At 44.2% G+C, this 16,661-nt stretch overlaps 1 protein-coding gene across 4 annotated transcripts in view; it reads right to left on the bottom strand.

Moving 5' to 3' along the window:
• Window positions 1-16,661, bottom strand: part of GRIK1 (glutamate ionotropic receptor kainate type subunit 1) — a 117,962-nt gene that overhangs the window by 25,082 nt on the left and 76,219 nt on the right. For 2 of the 4 annotated variants that reach the window (XM_050333459.1, XM_050333460.1), the window contains exons 5-12: window positions 15,610-15,663; window positions 14,079-14,252; window positions 10,817-10,960; window positions 6,084-6,191; window positions 5,289-5,333; window positions 2,611-2,724; window positions 1,308-1,511; window positions 545-768 (exon numbers count right to left, since the gene is read on the bottom strand). In XM_050333459.1, the coding sequence (XP_050189416.1) occupies window positions 545-768; window positions 1,308-1,511; window positions 2,611-2,724; window positions 5,289-5,333; window positions 6,084-6,191; window positions 10,817-10,960; window positions 14,079-14,252; window positions 15,610-15,663 (1,067 nt within the window). The remainder of the gene's footprint in view (window positions 1-544; window positions 769-1,307; window positions 1,512-2,610; window positions 2,725-5,288; window positions 5,334-6,083; window positions 6,192-10,816; window positions 10,961-14,078; window positions 14,253-15,609; window positions 15,664-16,661) is intronic. The other 2 variants (XM_050333461.1, XM_050333462.1) reach the window with 1 other exon arrangement.

Below are 16,661 nucleotides of genomic sequence, written 5' to 3'. Positions count from 1 at the left end.
TTTCCTGCTGGTTTTGAATAGGGACATCACCAGGCAGGAATAGTGAACCCCAGGCAGAGCCTTGGCTGTGCTTCACCTTGAGTGTGTCCCCTCAGCCTCCCAACCACTTTATCTTGCATTTTCAAGCGTGGGTGGGAGGATTAGCTGAACTAATTAAAATCCTTCAGCATAAATACGTTCATATTTTCTTATTTTAACTTTTTCACTGTGTGCACTGTGAGTGGAAGGGAGAAGTGCCTACATGCAAGTCGTATAAACTGCTTTTCAACACAGAGGTGGGGTGTGCCAACAAAAATCCTGTATTCCTCTCCCTTCAGCCCTTAAGGAAAGCAAAATCTCATCACGTTGCCATGCATAGAAGTGACAGCAGTGTGGATGCGAAAATACCAAGGGACCTTGCAGAACATGATGTTTTAGGACTGGATAAAACACTTAGGGTAGTTTTATATTTTTTATACCCTCTGTACTCCCCAGAGCCCAACACCTACGGGAGGAGAGGTGGTTGTTAATGTGGACGCATCCGAAACCCACGTCTTGGGCTTACCTTGCAATGACAAAGAGGACACAGCTGACCCCGAGGCAGGCTAGGAGGACATACATCCAAATATCAGGAGAAAGAGGGTTTAGAAAGGAGAAAACACCCGGGTTGGTGCCGTTGGGCTTCCGGTACAAGATGCTGATTCCCAGCGTCATGAAGGGCTTGGAAAAATCGATGACTTTCTCTCTTACGTAGGTAATGGTGAGAGGAGCAACAGCCAGATCAGCTTTCTGAAAGCACAGATGGGAGAACGCTCATTCTCCTTCTCGCTCAGCAATGAAACAATTCCCTCCATTTCTTCCCCCAGTATTGAAAACTAAACTAAATTTGATCAAAAATCCGAAGCGCGCAAGAAAATGCAACATTTCTGGGGTATCTGGGGGCATGATAACTCTGTTTCCTCTCTCTGCAAGGCAGAGGGGCATTTGGGACTTCCATGTGTGCAGACCAGAGGCCTGCACAGGGCATGGGTAAGGGGGAATTTCAGCCTCCACCGGTGGATTTTGCAGCCAAGGGATGGGCAGGATGTGCCAGCTCAGCACCTGCTACTGCTGGAGGTTCCCCCCACACCTTCAAACTGCTGGTTCAGATGTTGCTACTCTGAAAAGTGGCCATAAAGACTCTATTATAGTATAATATAATAATATAATAAAATTAGTGGCAATAAAGTGGTTCTAAAATATGAAAACTAAAGCAAAGACCTCAGTTTATATTACATATAAAATACCACAGGTGAAAGTAGAATAAAGAGAGAAGGGTTCAGTCTTACATGATCTATGAGCTCTTTGACCATCCCATTCCACTCTCCTTTGTCATTCTGGGCTCCATATTTGCCATCAGAAACTAGTTTGACCTCATAGATGAAGCCCAAAATATTTGACAGCTCCTTGAGTAAGTCCAGGCAGTAACCCTCAAATCTGTCATTTCCATACAAGGGCTTGTCAGACTTCTTGTACATAACATAGGGATCTTCCTACAGAAAAAGACAGTAGACATGTAGGAGGAGACATGAGGTTTGGTTTAGATTATATCAGTTTCTCTACATCACATTAATATTTTCTAAATGGGTTGCAAGTGGATGGAAACCAGTAATTTACTGCATCTGATAAAAGCTGTTTAGGTGTGTTAATAAATTCACTGAATGAATTTGTTAACAGTGGAACTGACCATTCATGGCTCCCAGGAGCTTTAATTACAGCTCAGCAGCTCCAAAATCACACCCGAGATCTGGACCCTACACTGCCACACTCTCTGAGGGACAGAAAGGGGTACAGGAGAGTCTAAATAACAGAAAAAGAATCCATAAGGGGAACATAACATTTTGTATTCTGTGGGAAATAAATCTTTATTGATAAGAAAACTTCAAATGTAGCAAACATCCCTGAGTGGAACAGGCATTCACACAGGGAACGGAGAGCAGCATAGGTAGGGTGCAAAGCACCTTGTTGCTTTTCCCTTTAAAGGATTTTGGATAGGAGAAGATCTGGGCAAGCAGGTTTCTGCAGTTTAATGTGGCAAAAAGGCCTCTGGCAATAGAAAAGTAGTGTAGAAGGGAGGCTTTGAGCTCTGTCCCTCCTCCTGAGGAATTAGGTAGAATAATTGAAAGAAGTGGCATTGCTGGGCAGGCAGAAAGCACAGGGCAGAAAGACCCAGCTGCATATTTTCTATTCATCACAGTTAGGGCATAACTCAATCTGTCTGTCCAGCCTTTGTTGCTCTCTCTCAGCCCTATTTGTCTCATTTTCAGCAAAAAAGAGAAGGATGTATAAGAACTGACTACAAAGCTGAGTATTTGTATGTGTTAACTCTTCTGGGAAGAAAACTACACAGGGTTTGTCTGTGAAATATTGAAGCAATTTTGGAGGCAGAGGTTCCTGAGAGTCTTTCACTGGCAGTGGGGTATTTTTGAATCAATCTTGTGGACAGATTTTATGTCAGTTCTGAGTCTAAATCAAAACATTTGCCTGAGAACAGACTGGTTTTGCACAGCAGTGTTTAGTGTGGAGGAGAACAAGGCTGGTGTGCAGGGTGGAGGTGGTGAAGGTGCTGCTGGAGAGCCCTGCCAGCCTTACCAAAATCGTGGTGACGATGAGGGTCCGGTTGGCCAAGGAATCCGTGATGTTGGTGGATCTGTCCTTGTTGCTGTCAGTCATGTTAAGGCCACTGTATGAGTTCCAAACCCCAATCTGCACAGAGAAAAGTGGGTGAGAGGCCCCAGAGTGTCCTCCCAGGTGCTCCCCTCAGTGGCTCTGGGCACCACAAGGAGAGACAAAACGCTGGAGAAGGGGGACAGCTGCAGGTCTGAGCGAGGCAGCAACACCAAATTCAGAAAACACAGGGAATGGACTGCAAAGTGCAACTCCATAAACCCTCAGAGTGTAAGGGCTGTCAACACAGTGCTGTGTCACCCTTTTGCTGCCAAAGTGGGACACGTAGACTCGGTTCCCTGCTAAAAAAAATGTCAAATGTCTATTTTAATGGTTTTGTTTGTTTGTTTGTTTGTTTAAATTTCGTAAATGGTAGAGTTGAGACACATGGCAAGACCTCTCTCTTCTGATACAACAGACTAAAAGCTTGAGTAAATACTTTGAAGCAGATTGATGGATGCACTTGGCCTTTTGCTTCTGCTGTGCCTTCGGCAGGTTTAGCAAAGATTATTCTGTCACTCCTTGAGTACTGTTTATGACAGAGGCGATACCATTTCACACACTGAGCAGGATTCTGTTCAGCAAATATGAGTGGCCAAAGGCAAACTCCTCTCTAGCCCCAGAGACAGTGAAGAATTCAAGTATTTAATGCCCAATCCAAAGCTTCAAGGGAAATGTCTTTGCGATTTCAGCACCTTGTGGGGGCAGAAATTACAACCATGTTGATTTGTCGAGATAAATATTTACTTGTATGGAGTCTGAAAGCCTCTCCAGTATTTTTGCCTTTGGATTTACAAACACAGCGTGGCTGAGGGCTGATGTGAGACAACTCCAGGCAAGGAGCTGGCTCAGGCACTTTGTGCCTGCTGAGTGTGGATTTGAGGTAATAACTCACCAATTCAAACAAACTTTGGGTTTGTGTCCCTGAGTGCCTTTCACAAACATTTTTTTCCCCAAATTCTGCTTCGTGGGGAGAGCTGTGCCTCTTCAAAAAAAATAAAAAAAATTGATATCAAGCATTTGTCAGTCATTCCCTTTGTTTCCCAAAACCAGATCAGGCTGGGAAACTGATCTGGGAAGCACACAGGAAATAAAATATTGGATATTATGATGGCCTGTGGCAGGAATACAGTCGATAACCGGTGTTATCCTTGGATTTGCACCAGGCTGGAGGAGCCGTTCTGCCCACTGTTGCTGACTTGAGAGGCTTTGGTTGGCTGGCAGCAGGGAGGAGGAGAACAACCACGAGGGACACTGAGCAACACAGTCACAGTGCATACAAAATACACCAGGAGACCGCTCCACACCCGGATAAAAGAAGGACACCGCAGGCCAGCCTTGGTTGGAGGGATGGGGGAGGTCGGAGGGGCGCTGGAAGAACGAGGTGGAGGTTGTACATCACTGTGGGGAACCCAGGGGATTTATTGCAGTTTAGTGACAAGCTGGAGAGGTGTCATGTGGCCCTTCTCGGCGAGCCCGTGCTCTGAACCGACTGTAATTTGGTTTAAATCAATTCAGCATAACACGAAATGCCTACAGTCAGAAGGGAGATTGGTTCTGCATGTCAGGTAGGATGATCTATTCACCAGTAACGAGGGAAAGAGGGGCCTTTGTGCCTTAGCCTGATCCACTGGAGATTGAAGCAAGGTTATTAAGGATGTATGTGCTTTATAAGAACACAAAAAGAGCTCTGTAGGATGGTTCTACTCTGGGGCATTAAAATCCCTCACAAAAAACAACACAAAACCAACCCCTTTTTTCAACCACGTCTGAGGGAGGGGTGGGGAATAATGAGAGCTGTGGGAACTCTGTACAAAATACAGTTCTAAGAAGTATAAAAGATCCCTGTCCCATGACTGCAGAACACTTTAAGCTTGGTGGATGTGGTTTTTATCTCCTCCTTACAGAACAGCAACCCCAGGTTGTAACTCCAGTGGGGAGCTGTGCAAGGAGCTGGTCTCCAACTCCCACTTTGAGCACCTCATGCTAACAGAGGGATGAGATTCCTGGGGTAATTTCCATCTGTTATGAACAAGCTTAGCTCCAATTTCCATGTGTTAGTGAATGGCAGCACCCACTTAATCATCTGTATTATTTTCTGTAAGGAGCTAATAACACACTCATCAAAATTTTGAGGCAATAATGCTCAAACATTGCCAGCCCTGAGCATTCTGTGTGAGGCAAAACACCCCCAGCCCTGCACATTAAAACAGCCCTTGCAGCTGATGCCAAAACATCCTCCAAAATAGTTTAAATTTACCACTCATGGTGAATCTTAGGTGAATCAGGAAGGACAGCAGCTGAGAAAAGGACTGATTTTGCTGCAGCTTCTACTCAAAGAAGAGAAAAGTGCAACCCCCAATAAACAACATAATAATTGACACCCCCCAGCTTTGGTGAAAAAGCTGAATCCTGCCAAGATTTTGGTTTTTACTCTTTGGAATTACAGTGTTTTAAGATGTAATAAGCTCATCCTACCAGAAAAATTCCTGCTTTCAGACCCTTGTCTCTAAACTGCAATAGGAGAGTCGCTATCAAAACCCAAAGGCTGAGCCTGCAGACGCAGCCCAAAGGTTTCTTGCATCACCTGTCCGGGTACAAACCTTCTTCCACACTTTATATAAATGCTTAGAACCCTCTCCAGCAGCCTTGGTACAGAGAGAAATAAACAGAGTTCTTCATTAAAAATGAAAAGGGAGCCCGTCTGGGGAGCTGTGTGGGAGCAATTGCAGTTAGAGGCTCAATTAACCCACCAGGAATTATCACTCAGAACTCCAGCCAGTGTACACAGAGCCTCTGTCTGCAGTTCCAGGAGCTGTTGGTGCCACCTGTGTGAGGGTTTTTTGGACACCCACAGCAGCCACCGCCCAGGCAGCAGTGGAGGGAGCCCTGTGGTGCCCATTGAGAGCTCATGTTTGCAGGGGAAGAGCAAAAGAACTGATCTAATCTCAAAAACCTGGAGAATCTTCAACATCTCAACTCTTGTTGAGGTTGTTACTCAAGTACCTTCTTTCCTTTCTCCTCTGGCTCACATTTATCTCTCTATATATCCATATAAATTTACCTGTCTCTATACATGAATTGAATACCTCGAGCTGCAGCAGCAAAAACTGAAGATAATGTGCACTTAAAATTATTGTCCCCATCAGGTCAGTGTTGCCAGTCCCAGATTCCTACCCCACAACTCAGAATGCATTGCAAAATAGCAAACCAATATTAGTAGGTCTGTTTTATCCTTGACTCAAATAATCTCAAGAATAGTGGGGTTTTTACCCCAAGCACAGGAGATTCAAACTGAGGAGAATGGACTTTCCTATTCCCTTGTCAAATTAAATTTTTTTCATATTAGGTTTTTTTGTTTTTTGGTTTTTGGTTTTTTTTACAAGACGTGTGGTTACCTTTTCTGTTCCTTCCTCCTTGAGGCTGATAATGTCCAGATCGAAATCCTTCCTTAAGCCATCACTTTTGTTGAAGGTGATTCTCCCAGTCAGGCCATCCCACCGTGCCTGTGGGAACACAAAAACACTCTGCCCTGTAACAATCAGCAGGAGCTACTCTGAAGCCACAACAAGTATTGAATTTTAAGTTAACCACAGCATTGAATCACTTCCAAATATTTTTTTTAAGCATATGTGGCTTTGTTGCTTTGCTAAAAAAAACCACTTTCTTCAACTCCAATATGTTTTGTGTTTTACAAGTTTGCCACAGTTCATATATATTGATTTACATATGTCTAGTACTGTATAAAAAAAAGATAGACTGAGTAAAGAGAAAGAGAAAATAAAATATGTATTATTTGTGCCCAAAGACAGGGAGGTTTTGCACTGCATAAGAATTCATTAAGAAAATAAAAGAGGAGTCTGTTCTGTCCAAGCTGCAGGTCTGAACCTTGGAATGTGACAACATAAACCCACCAGCCTCACTGGAATGATCCTCTTTGTCCCAGCTTGGAAATGTTTTCAGTTCTCCAGTTAAAAAACAGGCAGCAACTGGCAATTGGTGCTGAACAGGAGCAAGCAGAAGGTCCTTCCTGAAGGAGGGTATTTGCCCATCCCAAACCACCAGAGCTTTCTCAACACTTCAATCTGCGTGTGACAGAATCTGCCTGGGCTGCTCAGCACCCAGAAATCCAGATTTTCCCAGGAAGAGATGAGCTTTTGCCATCCTTGCTTGGTTCCTTGGGAGTGTTGTTGTCAAATGTCCCCCATCAGTGATGGAGTTTTACTGCCCCAGACTTTGCTGGATTGTAGTCCTACCTTCATGCCTCAAGTACAGCACATGAGTTGCCTGTGATCCACTTTGGTCCAGGTAGCATTTTATAAATCAGTGGATTAATTAATTGTTTGAAACACTGGCAGCAGGAGGTGGAAGAGTCCATCACTCTGTACATCCAGGATAATTCCCTGTGCCAGGGAATGCTTTTTCGGGGCAGCAGGATCAACATCAAGAACTAACTTCCTCCACAATTTAAGTTTTCTATGTCTTGTAAACTTCCCACCCACCTCATTTGCCTCTCAAAATTCCCCTGTCTCTCATCCAGCCCCCACTTTGTCCCCAGAGCTGGTGCTTATCTATAAAAGAAAGTGTTTGATGGGTTTCCAACCGCAGACAATTTTGATAACCTGTTTTTGGGGGCTCCCACATTAGATTAAGTTCCTCAAAGATACAAGGAAAGCTGACAATAAATGATGGTGTTGTTCCTTCACGTGTGTCAGCCATATAATTTTAAATTACAGGCTTTTCTACTGCACATCGTTCTCTGCTTCATTGAATTTGTCTGAGACAGAGGACATAAGGAAAGATGCATTAAAAATCACCAGACTTCCAGACTGGTGTCTCCCCAGCCTGTTAAATCTAAATTCCAGCCCTGAATCTGCAGGGTTTTTATCTTGGATGCTGGGGTGTTGCTACCACATGTCTCAGACAAATCTGGTGCATCTGGAATTCTGTGGAAATACAGCAGGAGTTCAGAACATGCTTAAGTAAAATAAGAATGGAGAAGCATCAATGCAACAAACTTGCTGTGGGATTTTTAGTCTTAATAATCCAGGAATACACAAAAATCTCTGCTGTAAAAAGCTAGACACTTGCAGGGTTATTTATTATTTATTATTTATTATTTGTTTATTGAGCTGATATAATTAGGATAGCAGGAGGGGATGCATGTGGATGCATTTCCTCCCATAATATCTCTTATCCAGTCTGTCTTTTCATTACTCTGACGTGACCCCCCCCATCTCTTATTCACAGAGATGGAGCATTTTTTAAAATACGATCTTTAGAGATCAATCCCTCCACAGAGGGCAATTTGCTGCTGTGAAAGGCTCCCATTTATTGATTACACATCACACGCTCGGCTTCTCTGCTAACCTGATATGATCTGGGATAAAAACCCAACGTGTTATTTTGGGAAACGGCATCAGGAGCCTCCTTGTGGGGAAAAAAAAAAGAAAAAAAGAAAACACAAACCAAAAAAAAAAGCTTTCTGTGGTGAAAAGCATCTCACTTTTGAAAGCAGGAATTGGTGCTCCTGCCTCCACACTAAAATAAGCAGGAAGGAAGAGGTGTTACAAGCTGCATAGGTGCGTGCTTAAATTTGAATTTGCCCAGAGAAGTGCATATGGCCTTTGTCTCGCTTCAGTCCCACTTAGACTATCAAATGACCCAAATGTGACTTAAAATTCCAAACAGGAGCCAGGGTGTGTTTGTCAGATGAGTTAAACGTTGAAGGGGCTTTTCAGGCCCTTAATCGTGAGGCGCACGCTTCAAGTACCGTTTGGATTCTAAACTGAATTTCTGATGTTTCTTTTATCGATTTTATTTCTTCTAAACAAAAAAAAATGAAGCATTTGTGTTTGAGCCCAGCGAGTGTAATTGTGTTTCTTGAGCTTCAAGGCAGTGCTGGGGTGTGTGTGTGCAGCATGTCTGCACAGACAGCTGATGGTTCCTTCCTGGGCAGAAACAGAAGTTTTCCTTGAGAAACAAAGGGAGGGATGAGCTGGGAATAGTCCATCTCAGCCCCTCTGAATTGTATGGTAAAACTTCCAAGCCTTTATTAGGAGCCCTAAAGCAGCTGCCTGCTGCATCCAAAGACAGTGAAAAGCATCACTGCTCTGAAATCAAAGCTGTATCCCACCTGCCTGTCAGGGAAATCAGGGATGGGAGGCCTATTAGGGAACGTGTTCAGGCAAACAGAGAAAGCAGCAGTTGCACAATTCTCACTAATTAACAAACTGAAGTGAAGCAGAACTTTCTGAACAGTCAGGAGCTGTGTGACTGTGTAAGCCAGTGATGAGACTTCATGCCTTCACACGGGATTTATTGCAATTTTAATGTTTCTGGTGACATGGTAAATGTTACAGGATATAACGGAAGTTCAACCAGAACCTAATCATGTAATTCATCAAAAATAAACTTTACCAGGGCTGCTTCCCTGACTCCCTGAGTGTTCCAATGATTCTATTGGTGAGGGAAGTATCTCAAAGTGTCCTCCTGAATTCTTAAGTCAGGTCCCTGAGTACTGGGACTGAGTACTCTTGTCTTTTCTTTATACTTGCAAAGGGAGAAGCTCACAGGAAAATCATGGAATGGTTTGGATTGGAAGGGGCCTTAAAGATCATCCAGTGCCACCCCCTGCCATGGGCAGGGACACCTTCCACTAGCCCAGGTTGCTCCAACCTTGGACACTTCCAGGGATGGGACAGCCACAGTTTCTCTGGGCAACCTGTGCCAGGGCCTGCCCATCCTCACAGCCAAGAATTCCTTCCCAATATTGCATCTATTCCTGCCCTCTGTCAATTTGAAACCATTCCTCCTTGTCCTGTCCCTCCAGGTCCTTGGAAATAGTCTCTCTCCATCTTGTGTTGGCTCCCTTCAGGTCCTGGAAGGCCACAGTGAGGTCACCCCAAAGCTTCTCCTCTCCAGGCTGAACAATCCCAATCTCCCAGCCTTTCCTCCCAGCAGAGCTGCTCCATCCCTCTGATCATCTTGGTGCCTCCTCTGGACTCCCTCCATCAGCTCCACGTCCTCCCTGTGCTGTTCCCCAGGGCTGGAGGCAGCTCTGCAGAGGGGTCTCACCTGAGGGGGCAGAGGGGCAGAATCCCCCCCCTGACCTGCTGCCCACGCTGTGGGATCAGCCCAGGAAATCTTGAAGTTCCTAAAAGTTCTCAAGTCCCCAAAACCCTCCGGTCTGGAGCCTTCAGTCACCCCCAGCGCTTCCCGTGTAGGTGAATCACCACGTCGTACATCGCCCGTGGCAACTCTAAAAGCTGCTCTTGGAGAGGTTTGGGGAAGGTGCTGACAGCTCTTCAACATGTTCTGGAGCCACCACATGGCTTGTCTTTCAGTTTGCTCCTGCTGTATTTCTGGATTCAGGTGTTTGCCCTGCCGTGCCACCACCGCTCACCTTGTCCCTCAGCCCACGGGTCCTGCTGCACCCACACAAGTGCTGAGGAAAGCAGCTTTGGTGGGAATCACACTGGCAAGGAACTGGGAATGGGGGGAAAGTTAAAATGCATGTGTAGGATGCTCCACGTAATTTCCTATTTTCATTTCCACGCTCGTCCCCAAAGGCAAAGCTTCCATTTGAAATTCATAACAAAACCTGAATTTTTTGAAAGAGTGAAGGCATTTCAACTAAAATACACATTTTTTAGGGTGGATCAAGCCAGCTCAGCCATGGATTCTTATAGTGCAGTGCTTGATGAAGCAATCTCCTTCTTTGGAAACACTGTTTCCTGGTTATCGATTACTGATCAAACAATCTGCAAAACAACTGGAATTACACAGTGAAGTGAGGACAGAGCTCCAGACTCACTTTCCTTTTCATTTCTGGAAAATTTATAAATTATCAACATCCATAATAAACGTGAACTGATCAAAAAACCTGGGAATTTTTAAGGTGTGATAGGGATTTTGTCCCACCCGGGGTTTAGCAGCTTCTCTTTTTGCAAGAGCAGATAAAGTCTCCACCAGAATGGAGCCCGTAAATCAGTGTTTCTCTGCCGGGAAAGTGAGGGAGAACTTCTTATCTGAGCACCAGAAACAAGAGCACAGCCTGTGAGGAGGAGCAGGGTGGCAAAGAAGAGAGAGGGAGGGTGATGCAGGCCTCGAGCAGATGGTCTACACTTGCCTCTTTGATCAGATTCATGAATCTGGGTCCGAAGCGCCAGGGTTTGTGCCGGTGGCACTGCAGGGAGCTCACGGCCAGCTGGGAGGCACGCTGGGAGGCCACTGCCACCATGTACACAGCGTCATACATCAGAGCTGCCTCGGTCTGCAGGGGAAAGCAGAGAGCAATTCTTCAGTGTGCAACTTGATGCCTGGTCCCTCACTGCATCTCCTGACCACCGCTGATCTGGGTGGGCTGCTCCTACGGGAAAGGCTCTCCATGGAAACCTGAAGCAAAAAATACTTTTTTTTTTTTTTTCTCTAGCTTATATTAATTTCACAGTATCTTCAGGTGAGTTTTGGGAAGAAAACCGCATTAGGCAGCTGAAGGAAAGGAGAGGTCAGTGGGTCCAGCACAGGAAGGAGGGCACAAGCAGCTCTGTGGCTTGGAAAGGAGTTTTAAGAAGCCCCAGGTGATGCACACACTTCTCATGGCACTCCTGGGATAGCCTCCTTACCCCTTGCTTTCCAGGGAAACCAATCCCACCAGGCGGGTATCTACTGGCTCTAAGTGTCTACTGCCCTCGAGGATCTTGCCTTTTCTATAGGAAATGGCCCCACAAATATTTGGCTTGGGTTGCTCTCCTGCCACATTCCCGATGCTGTCTTAGGGACAGGTGAACTGTCCTTTTGAGGTGTCTCTTTTGGGGATTGAGTTGGACTTCCACATCTAAATTCTCACTGCAGAGGGATACAGCCCTCAGGTACTTAAATATTGCCAGGTAGGTTTATTCACTTTGTGCACCTCTGTTTCTTTTGAGAATGGATTTATTGGTTTGAAAGCGTGGCCTCAAACTGAGATCACGCACCCTGTCACCCTTTAGCACTGGGAAGTTTTAGGAAAGCCTCCCCTTCACCTGCATTTTGCTTCAGTGCTCTCCTGTGTGAGGTGGGAATGGCTGTGGTTCCCTTAATGCACAGGATGCTGAACACATCAAGTGCTTACCTTTCTTTAAAGCTAATGCATAATTAAGCAGGGGCCTTGAAAAAAAAATGTTAATTCTGCAGATGAGAAACTGGGCTCATTTTTAGGAACTAGAAAGCTATTAATTTTTTAGTTTCTTTTTCATGCAATTACTTTGGGAAATTAATGCATTTGATTCTTTGTCTATGTCATTTATCTAAGGTAATTAAAACAGCCTCAGTCTTATCAGCATTGGAGGTTTTTGCTGGCAGTCAGATGTATCTGAATCTATGGATTAATCTTAATATACTGCAGATGAGGAATCTCTCTCAGTGTGCTCCTAAGGATCTGCACAAAATACTGATCCCACAGTTGGAGCAAATTGGGGAATCAGAAAACATTGTGAATGCTGAACCAAGCAGGAGGAGACAATAACAGCTGTTCTCACTGTCAAGTGTCTTAAAACAGATAGTTGTTCCAACCACACTCAGTCTGATCCAAAATCCCTCAAAATCAATGGAAATATTCCCATCAAAGTCAGTGGAATTCAGGAGGGTTTTTTTACCTTAGACTGGGCAGGTGTCCTTTCAGGACTGAATTTTACATGACCACTGCAATCCAGTCAGTCTTGTGCCCCAGGCCTGGAGACTCAGGAAGGAGATTCTTGGCCAAAATTCTCCAGTGTCCTCACTTTGCTCTCCTCTCTGGGACCACTGATGCTTTTATTTGACAACACGGTGCATCCTGCAGTGGTTCCACGTTGGCAGCATTGCCACACCTGGCTGCTTGAATCTTGTGCTTGTGCAACTCGATCCTCATCCCTCCTTCCATGCAGCAACTAGGAAGTTGTACCACCTCCCTTGCCCTTTTATTTCTTCCCTCACTGTTGCTCTCTTTTAGGGCTTGGGGTTGCCTGGTGCAACTGCTCACCTCGTTTTCCGAGGACAATCACCTTACCCTGCTGTCTGTACTGTGTGTAATCAGAAAGGGACTAGGAGCAAGCCCTGGAACTTGTTTTCCTGACTTTTGTATCCTACTTAAACCACTGCAAAGAAGCCCAAAGATCTCATTAGAACAACTATGCCTCTGTGTGCAGTTTGGGCACAGAGTGAGGCATGAGCTCAGAACTGTCGTGGTCATGCCCTGCTGACTCCCCACAAGGGGACATCAGGGCAAGGGAGAAATCCTGAATTAGCATGTAATCCTGATCTCTTTGCACTGTGCAGCTTGTACAGCCTTATTGTTAAATGAAATAGAGCAGTGCTGCAGCTCTCCATCAGACTGAATAAGCAGAACCTGCTACGAATGTTGAAATGATCACAGCCAGCAAGGAAGATGCTTTCCTTGGTGCTCGTGCTGCTTCAGAGCATCAGGGACACTGAGAGATTATGGAGATGTAAAGCAGAGGATAAGAACCAGAGGCACAAAGGAGAGCACAGCAGTCTGGTGAGAACTTTGTTTTTCTGAGTGTTCCAGTTGGGTAATTTGTGTGTGAGTTCCCAGCAGGGGTTCCCAGGGACAGCTTTCTCCCCTGCCTTGCAGAGAGTGAGCACAATGTCACTGCCCACACAGGCAATAATGTTTTAAAATGCTGGAGATAACACACATAATGCATTTCTCTTCAGGATGTTAAGGTATTTGAAATTTTTTCCCTGCAATCATCTGCAATGAAGTCTATTTCCTATCACTTGGAAATCCCCTCGGAACAGGGGATATATCATCTTACACTGCAAAAAAATGGTAACCCTTCACCCTGCAAAATTGAATGGAGTCATGTTGTCCACATGCTTGTTCCTGTTCTTCCCTTGACTTCTTGGGGGAGTGCTAGGATTTTATTAAAAAAATCCTAATTTCCTGGCTTGATGACACCTTTCATCTATCTTTAAATCATGTCTTAAAAGCCAGATTTCTGTAGAGATGGAAATTAGGAGAAAGGGCACTTTACCCATTTCAAAATGCTGTTCCCTGCCCACAAATACAACACCTTTCCCTGCAGGTTACAAACCTACACCTGCTCCGAAAAGTTCCTCTTTCCTGTTGTTTTCCTCACTGCACACAGAACATAATCAGAGGAATGAGGCAGCATTTTTGCTGTTGAGAGCGATCAGATGGCTGATGTCAGCTGGGCAGCACCGTGACAGAGAACAGGCACTCATTTCTGGAGGGGTTTGTCACAGAGCTGAGCACAGCGTTGGTTCAGGGGGGCAAACGCACTCCGGTGCAGGAACCCGGTGAAAGGAATTCCGGCTCAGGGGCGACGTTTGCAGGGCTGGGATCAGCTCACACTGACGGCCCTGTGGCACCGTGGTGGCTCACTTACTGTCATCATGCCATCCAGGAGCCCAGTCTCGGGTTTGGGGGGTGCCTGCAGGCGCTCCATCGACCACTTCTCCACCACGGACGACACGTGCGGGTTGTCGATGTTGAGGAGCCGAAAGCCCGTCATGTTCACCCCGCTGTACCTGTAGGGCTCCAGGTCGAGGGCAAAGAGGTCCTAAAAAAGACAAATCCCGCCATGTCTAGCATTTTTAAAGCAAGATAGCACCACTAGCCCCTGTTTGTGTTTGATTTTCAATCTAAAGCCCAAATGTTGCCCTTTTTCCCCTGTGAACACCCTCAAAGTCTAGCCATGACCACTTCAGTTTTAAGCCTGACTAAAACCAAAGCTGTTTGTGAAAATGGATGACAAACCACACATCTGCTTTTTGGAACGAAAAAAAATACAGCTCCCCCAAACAACACCGTTTTTCAACCAACCTGCACAGCACTGTGTAATTCTAATTTATAGCTCTGACTACCCAACATGAGGAATTAGCTGGCCAGTGTCAGGCTTATTTCTCAGCTTGGGGAAGGAAAATTCCAAGAGATGTCGGGAGCAATGCACTTTTACTGCTTATGAATCCCATTTTTCTCCTGCCTTGGTGACTTGCTGCCAGGATGCCTGATGGATATATCAGGCATCAAAACAAAACCATTTACAGGAGAAGATACCACCAGCACTGCTTAGTGCTTGTCCTGATATGTGCTCTGTGCTATCTCCTACATGTTGCTGGTGGTGGTTACCCTTTTATGGTAGATTTCTGTTATTGTTTAGTGTATAAAATTTTAAGTTCCACGGTAAATCCTAAATTTTCACATTTTCCTTGGTGCTAAAATGGCCTCAAAGTAAACTGCTTCAAGTTCCCAACAGCCAGAGCATCTCTTCTGACTAATCAACTGACTGTTGGATTCAAAGCTTTTTTGTACTTCCACTTAAAATTTTATTTGGAAAGGAAATAAAGAATAAACAGAGAATTATATAGGCTGATATAACCCAGCCCTCTAGGACTATTCTAGCAGTATCAGTTCTTTGCTGTCTCTCTACTCTACAATGCAAATGAACCTTAAGCATAAATTTATATGTAAGTCAAAATATAGGAAAAATGTGCTGAAATAAGTATTTATAGATTTACAGGTTTACTTTTACTCTAAAATCCCTGAGTGATTTTATATATATGGGATTTTGTGTTTTGATAAGTAAATTAAACATTTTATTGATGATCTCAGCTCCATTGCAAAGCCATGGATTTATCGTTTCATTTCACTCTGATCCACCTGTACTGATGGTTCCTCCTTAATCCCAACACTGCAATTAATTTTCACTGTATTAAAGTGTTAACCAGCCCTACATATAAGGCCAAACAGCTTCTTTACAAAATCGGGGGTCCTGATATTAATATGAAGTGTCAGAACTCATCCTCCAGGGATTTCCTTGAATAATGGCAACAAAGACCTCCTAGAAAAAGGGGGAATTTTTAGTTGTCTTTCCTGCAGCAGGGAAAATTCACCCCCAAATCTTTAGTGTTTCTTACCAGTGTTGTAAAAAAGTAGTGGTAGTATTCTGTCATCATTCCCATGGAGAGGATCTGTTGGAAGAGATTGAAAGGTGAATGTATTTTACTCTGAAATATTCCAGTGTCCTGCAGTGCCTTCTGAAAAGCAGGAGTTAATCTGGAACAACACAGCCTGGGTCAGGAAAACTTCATTACAACAAACCCCACATTTTTCTTCAAGAGCCAAAAAATACCCTCTTGTATTTGAATTGTGTTTTTATCACCTCTGCTCAGGAAAGAGATTAAAGATTGCAAAGCTTCTAGGACAAGAAAAATTACTAGAGATAACGGGAAACTGATTTTTTAAAAGTGAAATTCTTTAGTCTGCACTTTAGAAGAGTTAAAAAGGAATTTACTAGCAGACAACACAATTTGTAAGGGAAAGTGCTTAGGTGCAGGTTTTTGTATTTTGGGATTTTGTGAAGAGGGGGAGGAATTACAAGCTGGGAAACTACTGAGGAATTCATTATCATGACAGTAACACAGACAAAGGTTAACTCTTATTCACTCTTGATCACTGTAATGTAAGTAATTGCTATTATACTATTTTAAAACATTTTTAGGCAGTACCTGAATAGCTGTTTGAAAGACAGGGGAAAACAGTTTGATTTGGCTCACCAAAATTCTCTTTCATGGCAAAAGCCTCTGAAAATCAGTTGAGTGATTGTGTATGGCATTTCCTCACATTAAAAGAAAAAAAAAAAAAGGAGGAAGAAAGATAGAACCTGAACTTTCTAAGCTGCAGTAGATAATAAAAACAGCTCAGTGTTCATCTCAAACAAACAATCCATTTCCAGCCACTAAAAGTCAAGCCAGAAGGCAAGTATTTTATTGAAATTCTCCACTGAATTTACACATCAAAATCGCCTTTTTTATTTCTTATTTTATTAATCCTCTTCTATTCTGTTTCTGAGAATTATCACCTGTAGAAAGGAGCAGTGTAGCGACCCTGGAGGAGGATGTTCCTGCCCTATTCACGCACAGATAACGACATGTGGGACCATCCACGGAAACTTCTGTGTGCTCTGCTT

The sequence above is a fragment of the Myiozetetes cayanensis genome, unplaced genomic scaffold (genome assembly GCF_022539395.1).
Source record: "Myiozetetes cayanensis isolate MyiCay16 unplaced genomic scaffold, myiCay2020 scf5-8, whole genome shotgun sequence".
In the NCBI taxonomy this organism is placed as follows: domain Eukaryota; kingdom Metazoa; phylum Chordata; class Aves; order Passeriformes; family Tyrannidae; genus Myiozetetes; species Myiozetetes cayanensis.
Note: the sequence above shows the minus strand (reverse complement) of the source record. Positions and strands in the feature narration are given on the sequence as shown.